Source organism: Haliaeetus leucocephalus, unplaced genomic scaffold (assembly GCF_000737465.1).
Source record: "Haliaeetus leucocephalus isolate CR32 unplaced genomic scaffold, Haliaeetus_leucocephalus-4.0 Scaffold656, whole genome shotgun sequence".
In the NCBI taxonomy this organism is placed as follows: Eukaryota; Metazoa; Chordata; class Aves; order Accipitriformes; family Accipitridae; genus Haliaeetus; species Haliaeetus leucocephalus.
Window position 1 is genome coordinate 11630622 of NW_010973092.1, and position 13025 is coordinate 11643646.

General features: G+C 42.6%; 1 protein-coding gene across 1 annotated transcript in view; it reads right to left on the minus strand.

The window, feature by feature from the left end:
• Nucleotides 1-13025, minus strand: part of ERGIC1 (endoplasmic reticulum-golgi intermediate compartment (ERGIC) 1) — a 61058-nt gene that overhangs the window by 10873 nt on the left and 37160 nt on the right. The window contains exons 4-8 of the mRNA XM_010579238.1: nt 10468-10562; nt 9698-9822; nt 7118-7222; nt 2406-2466; nt 1113-1213 (exon numbers count right to left, since the gene is read on the minus strand). Of these exons, the coding sequence (XP_010577540.1) occupies nt 1113-1213; nt 2406-2466; nt 7118-7222; nt 9698-9822; nt 10468-10562 (487 nt within the window). The remainder of the gene's footprint in view (nt 1-1112; nt 1214-2405; nt 2467-7117; nt 7223-9697; nt 9823-10467; nt 10563-13025) is intronic.

Genomic DNA, 13025 nt, shown 5'->3' on the forward strand with positions numbered 1-13025 from the left:
CCCCTTTTCCCCACCAGCAATCCTGCTCTAATGAGTCAGTCTTGGCTGAGCGCCCCAATTTGCAACCATGCTCACAGAAGTGTCAAAAGCTCCTGCTGTCTATTTGCCAAATTACTTTCAGAACTTGCATCGCAAGACTCTTATCAGAACAACAGTTGTGACATTAAGCAGAACAAATACATTGTAATCTGAATAGAGGGAGACATCCAAATCATTGGGACACACTGTACAAGCAAGCCCAAAAGTCACTAGACAGGAATGTTAATCTAAGAACTAGTCCATGAGAGCACATGCTTGATTCTCAGTTATAGCAAACTAGCAGTAATTAGATATTATAAACAGATTCCGGACTTTCCTTTAGCACCTGACTGGCAAAGAATTTTAAATTGAAAGAGGCTTTTTACCTTAAAAAGTAAATAGGGGCTTTTTTTTTTTTTTTTAAAAAAAAGTTCAATACATTGTATTATTAAAATACAAATATCTTCACACTTAATGTAAATTAATTTAAGAATTATATCATAAAGTAGGCATTGTGAAATAGTCAACTAGTACATATTTGCTGCTGCAGGTTCAATGGCTTAATATCTGAAATCAACACTTGTAAAAAGCTGAAAACTCAGCTAACTTATTTGTCTGATACATCCATCACAATTGAGACTGTTTTATTAATAAAACCACTGTAAGCGCCATTTTGTATGTTCAGTTGGATTGCAGTTTCTATCCAGATGCATCCTGACACAAATCACAAGAGCTCCTGCAGCATGTAAAAAACTTCCACACAATTTATAGAAATCTAGATCAGTTAAACTGACATATGAGAAAGTTCGGAGTAAGAATACCTATCTCTAGAATTAAAACAATACCACCACCTGCTCTGACAAGCCCTCACAATCCCAACCCTGGTAAACACCAGCACCAGGAGCAACAGGAAGCCCCACTCTGAAGAGCTTCAGTTCCTCCTTCTCCCAGCAGAGGCTACTGCTCACCTACAAACAAATGTACATGGCTGCAGAGCAGAGGAGCAAAAGGGAGGAGGAACGATGACTGAAGATCCTCCATGCATCCACTGGGCTGCAATGAGGAGCTTCTCTGAGAACTACCTGCTTCTTTACCTTATTTGCTACAGTATACTGGTATGAGTATCGCTGCTTGCCACTCATGTCTTCATACACCGTTGGGACTATCTTCAGTATGTAATCATGAGATGCAAGAGCTGTGATCAAGAAAGGAAAGGAAAGTATACGTTAGTATTCAGAGAAAGGAATCATAGCCTACACAACATTTTAAAGTAAATGTGCAAACTCAACTAAAACAAGTAAGTCACAGAAAAGTCTCCCTCCTCCTTATCTCAGGTTCTGTGACAAAGTGACAATTTCACATCCTACATTTATGTCCCTTGTACAAAACTTTGTAAGGTAGTTGGATGATGCCAGAACCTGCCCACCATTCTAAGACTTCTGTAGTACCACAACCTACTGACATGAGTTTGGGTCACTTGAACCTTCCTAACTCCTTGCAACTATAAATGATAAGACTTATCAGCACCATAAAAAGCTGTCCTGGTTAAATCAAGAACCTGCTAAGGTTAGAGCTGCAGCTCACTGAGCTTCTTTTGACAGAAAAAGCGGAGGCATCACAACCTGTGTAGTCCCATTTCTTGTGTACCCATCTTTTCTTCTTTCTCTTCTTCCTTATCCTACAGCTGCTTAACAATTACTAATTAGTTTTTTTCATGATTTAAATGGCTTGTGCCATTTTTCATGTCTGCTGAAACAGTTCTAAAACAGAATTCTAAATGATTTCTCTGCAGGATCCTTTGGCCATGTGTAACACACTGACATTTGGCTCCTGGAGAAAAAGAAAACATAACTGTTTAGCTTCAGGAACAGCCATAGAAATTTTGTTCCAAGAACTGGACTGATATCCTGTGGGAGCCTGAACGCTTGAAGGAGAAAAACTATTCTGAATTGTAGTATGCACTGGAAATTTCTCTTTGTGTTGCTGGTCATGAAGAAGGGCAATGAAAATGTCTATCCTTCTAGCCACAGAGTAGAACTTAAGGTAAGATCTAACTTGCAACACAAGAACAAAGAAAAGTTCTGGTGGTGGTGACAGCAGCAAAAGGAAGCTATAGCAATAGGATATGGATAAAAAACTCAATAATTCTGAGTTGGTCATAACAGAGCTGGAGACAATGTCCAGGTTGCAGAAGGGCTGCAAAGGACTTTTTGGGCTAAGCCTTCTCTATGGTACTGGAGAAAATGGAGATGTCAGTCAGCAATGTCTGGATCATTTCGGTTAAAGAGGCAAATTAAAGACTTCTGGATACACCAGTGTTGCATGAATGGCCCTGTTTTCCCTCCTGCAGAGAGCAGCTAAGACCTGTAATCACCAAGAATACATACGATTTGAGCTGAGTTTGTCTGCTCCCTCCAAGGCATTGAATGCTCCGTGAACATTATGGACCTGGAAAGCAAAAAGGCATATGAAGAAACTATGCTCTGACTTGGTACTCTTGATCTTTGCTTCCCTATCCTATCCTGTAACAAGGAGATCAGCCTGATTCAACCTTTCCGAAAACAAAGCCTCAACCCAGTAAAAGATGACTTGAAATATCTTTCAGTGACCATCACCAGAGACGTTGGTTCCAAGTAAAAAAGTTGATTTCACAACATCTTACAAAATGAAACTCCAAAACCACTCCAAAGCTAAAGGAGTTGCAGTTGGAAGAGGCCAGTTAGGAAATATCTCACAATGAAATTTCACAAGAGCTTTGCATAGTTAACTGTGAAATTCATTTATCAGACTGAAAGGGAAATAAACGGGAGTCATATTCAGGTTAAAACTCAACTACAGGTTAAAACTACAGGTTTACTCCTGTAAAGGTAGCTCATGTCAGAACAGTTGGGCTTGCACAGCTTTAACTCATTAGCCCAGCTTTCACACCATGCACATTATACCCTGGGAGATGGAAAGGACACATGCCAGCACTGCCATCCATACAGCTTTTCCTGCAGCTGGTCCCAGGCATGCAAGTATCTGTTTGCCCAGAATAACAGGATTTCCATCCCATGCCTTCCACATACTATGATCTGTAGTCTGATGTTCACCAACAGCATAATTGATTTGTGAACTCTCTAGACAGGGAAAACCCCACAGCAACAGCTGTAGATTAGAGGTTGCATCATTCACATAATGTACAGTATGCCATACAGAAAGGACAAATAAGTCCACAACCTAGAATTCCTGACCTTAAGCCAGACAACAGGGAAGAAGAGTTTGGAAGAAGTATTTGGTCATGGGTGTGAGAGTTTCACCTCATTAACAGAGCAATGCAATCTTCTTCCCAGACCCTCTCAACAACTGATAGCATGTGGATGTATTTTTTCTCATCCTAATGGCTGTTTACCTATTCTGAATGCTACGGAGTGGATGATTGTTTCGAGGAAGCAGCAATGGAACCCGTTTCTCTCCTGAGAAAGGAAATTCTAGAGAGACAAAATCATCAGCAGGTTCAACTGGCAAGGTGCTGGTAACAAGCACAGAGCAAAAGCAACAGCTGAACCTTCTACAGTGCCTTTCAGTCTGCTAGCATTTCAAATATTTTACACAACAACAACCATTTCCAAACTACAGACTGTACGTATTCTTTACTCATTGTAAAAAGCATACGAGGAAAGAGAAGCCCCTGGACTGGGCTACGGTATTATGTTCCATTCTTGATACAGCTGATAAGTCAGTCTCTTATAGCATATCTGGGCCAGAGACTTTAAGGTCCACTTCAAACACTCTACCAGTAAATATTTGAGCGGTTACTCAGCAAACAACTGTATCTATCCTGTGAGGTATCTGTATATTTGGACTTACATTCTTGTCCTTGGCTCCTCAGCACCCACACTTGTTTATATGTAAAAGTAGTCTGCTCTGCATCTCTCTACACAGTGAGTTTGCAAAGCTGCGAGTTACAGAGCTTCCACTCAGACAAAGCCACCAGATATCTCCACAACTGGTGGAGATATCTCCACAACTGCCACTGTCTGTGGCAGTCACACTAAACTTGCAGAGATACTTGTGGTGGTGAATGAACGCCTGAGTCAATCCATTGTGTTAGAAGTGGGTAATTTCATAGAATTCCTTTCAAGGAAACATTAAGAGTCCACAAGCTAATGATTTTAATATCCATTCAGTGACATCCAAAAAGGCACGAAGGTTTAGCCAGTCCCATAAAGTATGAATGATCAGTAGTGCCATGGGTACCTGATTTGCCAGGTAGTAATTGGTGTTTCAGTTGGTTATGTATGCTCCAGTCTGCAAGCATTTTCAGCTGGTATGATATAGAACACAAATATATGTATAAAAATGTAGTAATTGCAAAACTGGCAATATTGAATAAAACTAAACAAGCTGAAGAACATATTTTCTGATATTGCAAATATTTGTACTAGAACAATTATGTGAATATTCATTCTCAAGATGATTTTGAGTGTTGGCTGATTCCTTTGTTTTACTGATGAAGACTGTTTTCATGACAATGCATTGTTCAGAGTTCTTTGGTGAGAAAAGTGATCAATGTAAATAAAAGGTGAACTTTTTAAGTTGATGAGATTAGGCAAGTGAACAGCTGCTGAGGACAGCTATGTAAGTATGGAAAAACCTTTTGAGAGCTGTGGGTTGTCAGAGCAGAGTTTCTGTGCCATCAGGTCCTTTGGTGCATCTGCCTCTCTTGTCTTTGCAATACCGATGGCATTTGTAACTCCCAGACTGATATTTTACTATGATTTTCATTGTGGAATATTCTGGACTCCCACTACAATACTTGCTGTCCGTAGACTGCTAATTAATCTCTGCTCTACAAAGTGCACAGGTGTGTTCCTTGGGGGAACATACTTGTTTGTACCTTGTTAAGTACCTGGAGGGACTTCAACAAGGAGTAAGCTTTTGGCCACAGTAACAAAATTGCTTTGCAACAGAAAACTTAAGCAAGCCTGTTCAGCCAGCCATTCTCAGGACTGCCCTGTACTACTACCACGACCAAATCTAGTGCTTGGAGTAGTGGCACAGGAGGCTAGTCAGTGGTTTAACAGTGGCAATGCTTTATTCTCCTGCAACATGGACCTCAAAAAGATGTTTGCCAGGGCTTTGAGCACCCTAGGCTTTAACCTCTACAAACAAGTGCAAAGACATATAACTCAGGCAGAGTCCAACAGCAGGCTAAAATAACTTCCAACCTTGCAACTATCAAGGAAAGACAAGACATCTCACAAGGTTAAAACTAGGATTATTCAACACTCAAGAGAGTTCTATGATTAAAAATGTATAATCTCCTACTTTCCACATCTCTTTCTTTACTGGGTTACCTGACATGCAAGAACCTCACTGGTTTGAATTTTGGTCTCATCTACATGAGGGAAAAATCTACAAAAAGTCTGCCGCTATTGTGCATGAACTACTGTTGCAGAACTGAAGGTCATTCAATATCAGATGAGATTTAAATCTCTATTTCAAACAGACTGTTTTTTCTGGAGAACACAGCATGTACCTTAGTGGACCATTCTGGCAGAGGTGGTAACAATCGACAAAAAACTTACTCCCAACACATGACACAAATGAATGAGAAGCTCCTCACCCTCTTTAAGAAATATGAGTATATATTACATCAAAGCAGGTGGAGACAACCCAAAATATTCAAAGGTATATCTAGATAGATTTAAAACTCTCCATACTTGGCTGGCTCTCTACACTGCTTGCTGAGTCTTGGTAGCACCTGTTTAGTGAACATATCCTTCTTTAATTTGTGCTGTTGAACTCGTGTTTGCTTACAGGATCAGCAGCACCTACATGCTCCACTCTTGTGTATGGAGATGATGAGTAATTACTTTGAACTTTGAAAATACTAATCAGAACTTGTCCAAATCAGGAGCCAACTACATGTTTGCTAGACAGGTTTCTCACCACCAGAACTGAAGACGCTTGCTCCTTTGCCCCCAACTGTCCAGGCTTCTCATCTCATTCATGCTGATTCGCACTTCAGCTCCATTACTCAAAGACTCCATGATAAAACAATGGGAACGCTACCTTAGAGCACTGATTTCCCACGCAAACTGCAGAACTCCCCATTAGCACTTACCTAATATTTTTCATAATCTCAGTGTGCTTTACAGACATTAAGCCAAGCTTATTTATATGCTAATATTTCAGCGTTCCCACACAAGATATTTCCTAAAAGAAGCCGGGAGCAGAATCAGAAGACTACAAAGCAACGCTTAGACTTGTTAGCATGAAAAAGGGTTTTGGAAGTGGGTGTACAAGAAGCAGACTAATGAGACGTCTGTGCTGAGGAAAGAAGATTACAGAGAGACTATGGGTAAGCAACGTTTAGGGTGAGTCGCAAACTGGGTGTGCACATATATAACTCCCACCTATGATGCTAGCTCCTTGGAAGTAGGCTAGAGAAGTGCTGTAATCTGTCCTTATTGAGAAATCAGGAATTATTACATAACTTGCAACACCTGGTGAAACTCTATCCACTGGGCAAGTGCACACATTCAGCTTCTTCCTAGCAGGAAACCGGCAGTTCTAACTTGTGTTTTATAGAACAAATTTGACTAATAGGTGTCTGCTATACAAGTACAGTGAAGTGAATTAAAAAGAACTTGACTGGTGCCATGGTAAAGACAGTAGTGAGCACACATCTTCCCTTAGTATACTCACTGCTCCTCTGCAAAGACAGTCAAGATTTCTTTGCTCTATTAATACCGAAAACAGTACTGCATAGGATTTTGCAAAGCCATGAATTATCATTTCTACTCCCTGCAGGAAGATAGCCACGTAGTTTTCCAAAAGCACTTTCAATTTCAGATGAAAACAGCAAAGTTACTCTAGGACTGAACATTGCTCCTTCCTGAAGTGGTGGCATGTAAAGAGTTTGCGAACTCTTCCAAACTGAGTGTACATTACATGAATGCAAGGGATGGGCTTGCTTACCCAGGCAGTCTTTTCTTACATCCTCCCCAGACTGCACATGGCCCTTCCATAAAACCAAAGTGTCTAATATTAAAGTCACTCTAATTGCATTCATTCCCCTAGAGCCAGGGAATTTTCAGGGAAGAGAACTTACCTGTAACTTGTCCCCAAATGAGAGCTTGTGGATGATATGAGTCATGTCAGGATTCTGAGGCTGCGCAGTGGCACTGTGTGTTGACACGTGAAAGTTACCAGGGACCTAAAATTAGTCAAGACAAGGAAGACAGGATTTCACATTTTATCCCTCAAGGCATTGCTAGGCTCTGCGATATGAAGCAGAAATGCCTGGATCCATCCAGCCTGGCAGGCTGTATCTACTTAGCAGTGGACAACCTCTGGCATGCCAGAGAAAGGCTCTGAAATACCTTCCTGCACTTGACCAACACCACCATAACTGCATACAGAGCAGAGATCGGTTACATTCCGCAGCCCAAGAGTCTGGCACCCTCACATTGCTACTGCTGCTGACTAGAAGGTGATGAGTGGATCATTCCCAACTTCAGGGATTCCTAACACTTAAGGCTATGTCTTTCATCCCTATTAAAATAAGATTCATGTCTCTGACAGGCAACAAACAGTTGCTTAATGTTTTACTCCCACATCTCGCATTTGTAAATGGGCCCACTGCTGCAGAACAACCCAAGAAAGCTGTGGATATACTCTTATTGTACTACGGGTCACAAGCGTTTGAGAAGATTGTACGTAAGAATAAGTTTTATAAAAAAGAGAAAAAACACCACCAAAACCAATGGGGCTTTCCATACAAACTAAGCTAGATCTTCAGCTTCTAGCCCTGGCAATAGCCCTTCCAAGTACAGGTTTTTCTGGTTTTAATTTTTTAAATGGAGGGAAGTACAAAGTTCTGAAAAATACAGATTTCACCTAAGGATTCAGTTCCAAAACAGAAAATGAGCACTGGTGTCCTTCTGACAGGATCACTCTAGCATGCACACAGTTTTCAGGTTGCTAGCCCTACTCCATGAAGTCTTTCAGCAGATTCAGCTCAATCACTGTTACGGAGGGTGCAAGAATTTTTTCCTATCCAGAAAAGGTTGGGAAATTAAGCAGCACTGAGGAGCAATCTGACACGGCCTAAGACAAGAGTGGGAGGATGGTTATACAACTGGTGCCCATTGTGCTCTCTGCAGAGACACCTCACCAGCAGGGCCACGGGAGGCCGCATGTCGGTTCCATGTGCTTTCAGGAAAGCTAATTTAAATGACTTGAGGAACAGCAGTGCACTCCTGGGAACACTTTCAGGTGTGGACATAAGCTGTGTCATAACTCTGCAGTAAGTAGTACACACAGTCACCTCACTGTTACTTTGTCCTCCCTCTTCAGGTCTGAGAATAACACCCAAGTGCAACCCTTGGTCAAGTTTCAAAGCCTGGCCATGTCCCACTCCAGATAGCAGCTCATACAGAAGCCTGTACAATTTCTGCCACGGGACTGAAGACTTCCAGCTCATACAAGTTCAGGCTTTCAGAGCCAGAAGTCCTGGGCTGGGTCCCGTACCTCTGACAGCAGTCTCAACCACTATATGAGACAATGCAATTAGTGGCCTTTCACAGATTAGGCTGTGAAGGGAGCTCCTCACTGCCACATACAGCAACGCCCTTTTGAGTTGCTTTGGTGAGAACACACTGCATCTATCAGACAAAACCCCAAGTATTTCAGCTCTCTGCTTTGGGAATTAACTGAACAAGAACTACCTTTCAAGAAGCCCTTTCCCAGTTTTGTGGACTTTCAGCTGACAGTAATCTTGGTGGCTTAGAGGCAAGGAAAGAAACGTCCTCTTTTTAAGTCCCTAATCCTTTCTATGCCATAGAATCAGTAAGAGGTTCTGCCTGTTATTTTTAGATGCGATTTAACATGACCTGGGAGGAAAAGAAGGAAGTAGGATTTTGTAGCCTGTGGTACATGAGGAGGCGTGAATAAAGGGTGTGGCCTTCTTAGGACATCAGTGGGCCCCACCACTGCCTCCCCCACCCCAGCTAGTCATCTCCAGCATTACATAGCAAGATTATTCAATTCTGAACACACCCATCCCAGAGAGGAGCCTCCTCCAGGCCTGGATTTTCATTCTTTGAGACAGAAGTGGAGCATCCCGACAAAGCACACGCAGAGGCTGCACGCATGTATTCCAAACATCTCAGCATGGAGCCGCTTCTCTGTTACACTGGCACCCTCTAGTAGAGAACATTCCTGTCATTCTGCGGCTCTTGGAACAAAAGAGCACTTGGACAGAGACATTGCCAAAGACCTCCGCACAGTGAGTCACGTTTTGGAGGTGCAAAAGTTGTGAGGAGTAAACATAGAAGCCATTTGCCATTTGTAGGGAGTTCATACATCCCCTAAACATTAGGCTGCTGCACTGAAAGAGACAGCACTGGCCGCAACACAGAGCCACTCTCTGCTGTTAAGCAATGCTATTTCGATTACCTGTTTTGGAGAATGAAGAAAAAGTCTGATCATTCTCTGTGGGTCTAACTATGCAGCCTCCTCTCCCCATACCATTCTGCATCACCGAAAGACTTAACCTCACCACTGATTAGGGACATGAACGTACACTCTACAGGAGAGACACCGACACACAGATTTTCATGAGCATTTTACAAATGGATCTTGCTAGCATTTCCCCAGCTAATACACACTCACCCACTGTCATTCTTACCTTGTTGATGCTGAAATGGCCCTCAAACCTGCAGCCATCCCCATTATTGAGAGGTATCTTCATCGAGTTGTCAATATGACCCACTTCGTGCCTTCCCATTTCATCTTGGATGTCTAGTCCAACTACTGCATGGGTGGGAGAGGAGGAGATAAAAAAGTCAAAAGAAATAACAGGAAGGTTGCATAGGAAAAGCATGCATTGCTTTTACTGGGAAAAAAATCCATGTCTTTTTCCTGACATTTGACTAAACTGTGCTAGTCACATCATTTGTCAAATATTAATTGTTATACCAGCTCTTCAGAAAGAACTTTGTAACCAAACTTTTCAGACTGCCTGTTTGACACAAATATACCTCCCATACCCTGCCAGCTGACTGGAATCTCAATTACATAAATAGAAAAAGTTCAGGTGGACAAGGCAGATGATTTGTAAAAAGCCAACAACTAGCTGGTGCATTCAGAGTTACAAATGAAACCTGGGAGGCTTCTTGCTCCCAGAGACAAAAAGGTCGCTATGAAAAAAGGAAACGAGATTTAGAAAGAAGTCAGCAAGGGAGGTCAGCCACTAACACAGGCTGCAGAGTGAGCACAGGGTCCAAGAAAACAGGTGTTCTGGTCAGGAACGGAAAGCAATGGGGTATTGGCAAAGGCTGCAGCTACTTGATCTCCATCCACCCTATTACAGAAGAAGGGCCACTGTACCAGTTTGGGCCAGTTTCAAGTATTAGTTAAAACACAGACTAAAACCGATAAGTGAAAAAGGGTACTCACATTCACAATGCAGGTTTGGCAAACTGATGTTCAGATTCACTTCTATTTTACCTCCACTATCTTTGTCTGGGTCATCCACATAGAGCTCATTAACTCTGGAGGACAGAAAACACAGGTGAGTTCAGGCACACAGCTACTTTCCACAGGAAAAAAAACAACAGCTTGCATGGGAAGGGAAAAAAAGGAGACTTTGAAGCAGGGAGTTGACTGTGTGACAGCTGCAATAAAGTTACAAGACAGAGAGCAGGAAAAGCCCTCCACAACTGCATGGGGACAAATCGTGATTTAATTTTACTTCTTGCTTGGCAAGTGCAGGAGGCTTTAAACAAGTCCCTTGCACCAGCAGAAAACAAAACTCCTGCTCTGATTTATGCTTCCTGCTCCCTTACCTAACCTGAGTTTCCAGAGGTGATACAAAACAAGAGCGTAATGTTGAAGAGGTGGCAGGCTAGTGTGCTAGCCCTCCGCATACCTGGGCTGTTACTCCTTTTGGGAAAGAGGGAAGCATGTGCTTTCCGATCTGTTTCATAGTTTTAGCAAAAGGCCGCTCTCAACTATCCCACAGGAAAGCTTATTTGTGTAACTAATTGCCATTTGTCACTGCCACCCAGTTGACAGAGCAGTGGCAAGAGAAGACAGCATGGCATACTTGTATCTCCCTCCTTAGTATCTCATTTCAATCTATGAATGGTAACCAAAAGCAACGACTGAAATTCAGAAGAGGATTTGAGCCAGGAACAGATGGGAAGAAACATCCTGGACAGCAGGATCTAACACACTATGCAACAGTCTCCCGAAGAGTAATGTTGTTTCATAGCACCCACAGTGCTCGCACATATTTCACAAAGACAAAATACAGATATAGAGTAAAAGGAATACAAGAGTATAAATATTTGTTGTTGGCACATACAATCCATCTGACATGTAAAATATAAACCCCAAAAAACCCAAAGCAAGCACAGCCAAATTAGCTGAATGGTCCTAGAGAATCCACTCCAAGGAAACCCATGACACTGAACTGAGAAGATGGCAAGGTTACCTAGCAGCTCTTTCTCCCTCAAAGCCCAACACTAGTCAGCCTCATCAAATAAGAAAATTTGACAATTTGTCTTCCAGTTTGACAGATTATAAAGGTATGGGAACTAATGTTCAAGCTACATAAAATAAACTACCTTCCCTAGTAAGTGCTCTGTATTATTTTTGTTTAATGCTCAAAGTGCGTGAAACCCTTTGACAAGCCCTTGCTGAAGACTCTATATGCTAATAGACAAACCAGACTAAGGGCAGCTACAAGACAGATTCAAAGTGATTTTGCTCTGGTGATACATCTCTGGACCACAATGAACTGTTTGCCCTGTGGATTCAGAAGAAACAAGCCTTCACCCTGAGAAACACACAGCTGCCAATTTTTTTGGACGTAATTACTCACAGGTCAGTGGGGTTTACAGACACTCATTTAAAACCAGCACAGCATTTGTCTTCAGCTTCACAGCCCTACCTTTCTCTGTCTTTAATTGGCTTGACAAGTTGCTTGCAATCATTACTCAACGTATTTTTCAAGTGATTAATAAAAATGACACAGAGGGAGGGGAAAGATTGCTCATCAGTGACCTAGTTAAAAGCTTCTTGGCTGAGCCCTCTTCTACCGGGTGGAATGCATTAAATCTTCTACGTGTTTATTACTGGCAGATTGGGTAGCGATCGGGATTAAGTCATATGTCCAAATAAGGTTTTGAGGAGCAGCTCCAGCCAGGACAGGCATTAATCCCCCAAAGCAATGCACCTTTTTGTGCTCCCCAAGTCCTCCCATCAAGATTCTCCTGTTTCATAACAGCCCCTGGCTTCTTCACAGCTCTCTGCCATCTGAGATGTGGGCCATGCCCAGCCAGTGCCACGGGCAACTTGATGTTACTGGCAAAAAGGAGCATTCGCGCCAGGGCTGGGAGAGAAGCGCGTCAGGTTCAGCAGCGCAGCTGAACATCCCAGCTCTTTGGAAGAAAGCTCTAGGAAGGTCAATATTTATATTTGCTGATTTCCAATTCCAAACCTGTCAGAAAACGTGCCATCAGTTGAGGTCTGTAAGCAAAGGCGCATAAGCCTTTCAGTGATAAGCGAGTGAGAAATGGTTGCTGGCAGAAGTCAAAGGATAAACTGTGCAGAGGGACCCTATGGGAGCTCTTACATAGGAAGGCAAGTGGTGAGGTCATTCAGTTGCAGACTGGATCACTGAGGCAAAGAGAAGCAGGCCAGTTTGTCCATGTCACATAGGCCATTAGTCACAGATAAAGGAAACTGGTTTCCTGTCCTGCACTCTGGTCACTAGACCAACAGTTCCCAACCTGTCCCTGGGGCAAGGCTCACGGCCACTTCCTCCTCCTCCTCTTTACCTAGTAGCCCCCTGCCCCTCTCCTACTCATGTTCCCAATTTCATAACCCTATCTATCACTCCTTAGACATCTGACAGCTCTTGACAGTCTGTCCTTCCTTCCCCTCCCTTGGACCTGCAGTGCCGCCTTTCATGGAGCACCCTGCCTGCTGAACCCTGCTTCTCCCTCCCA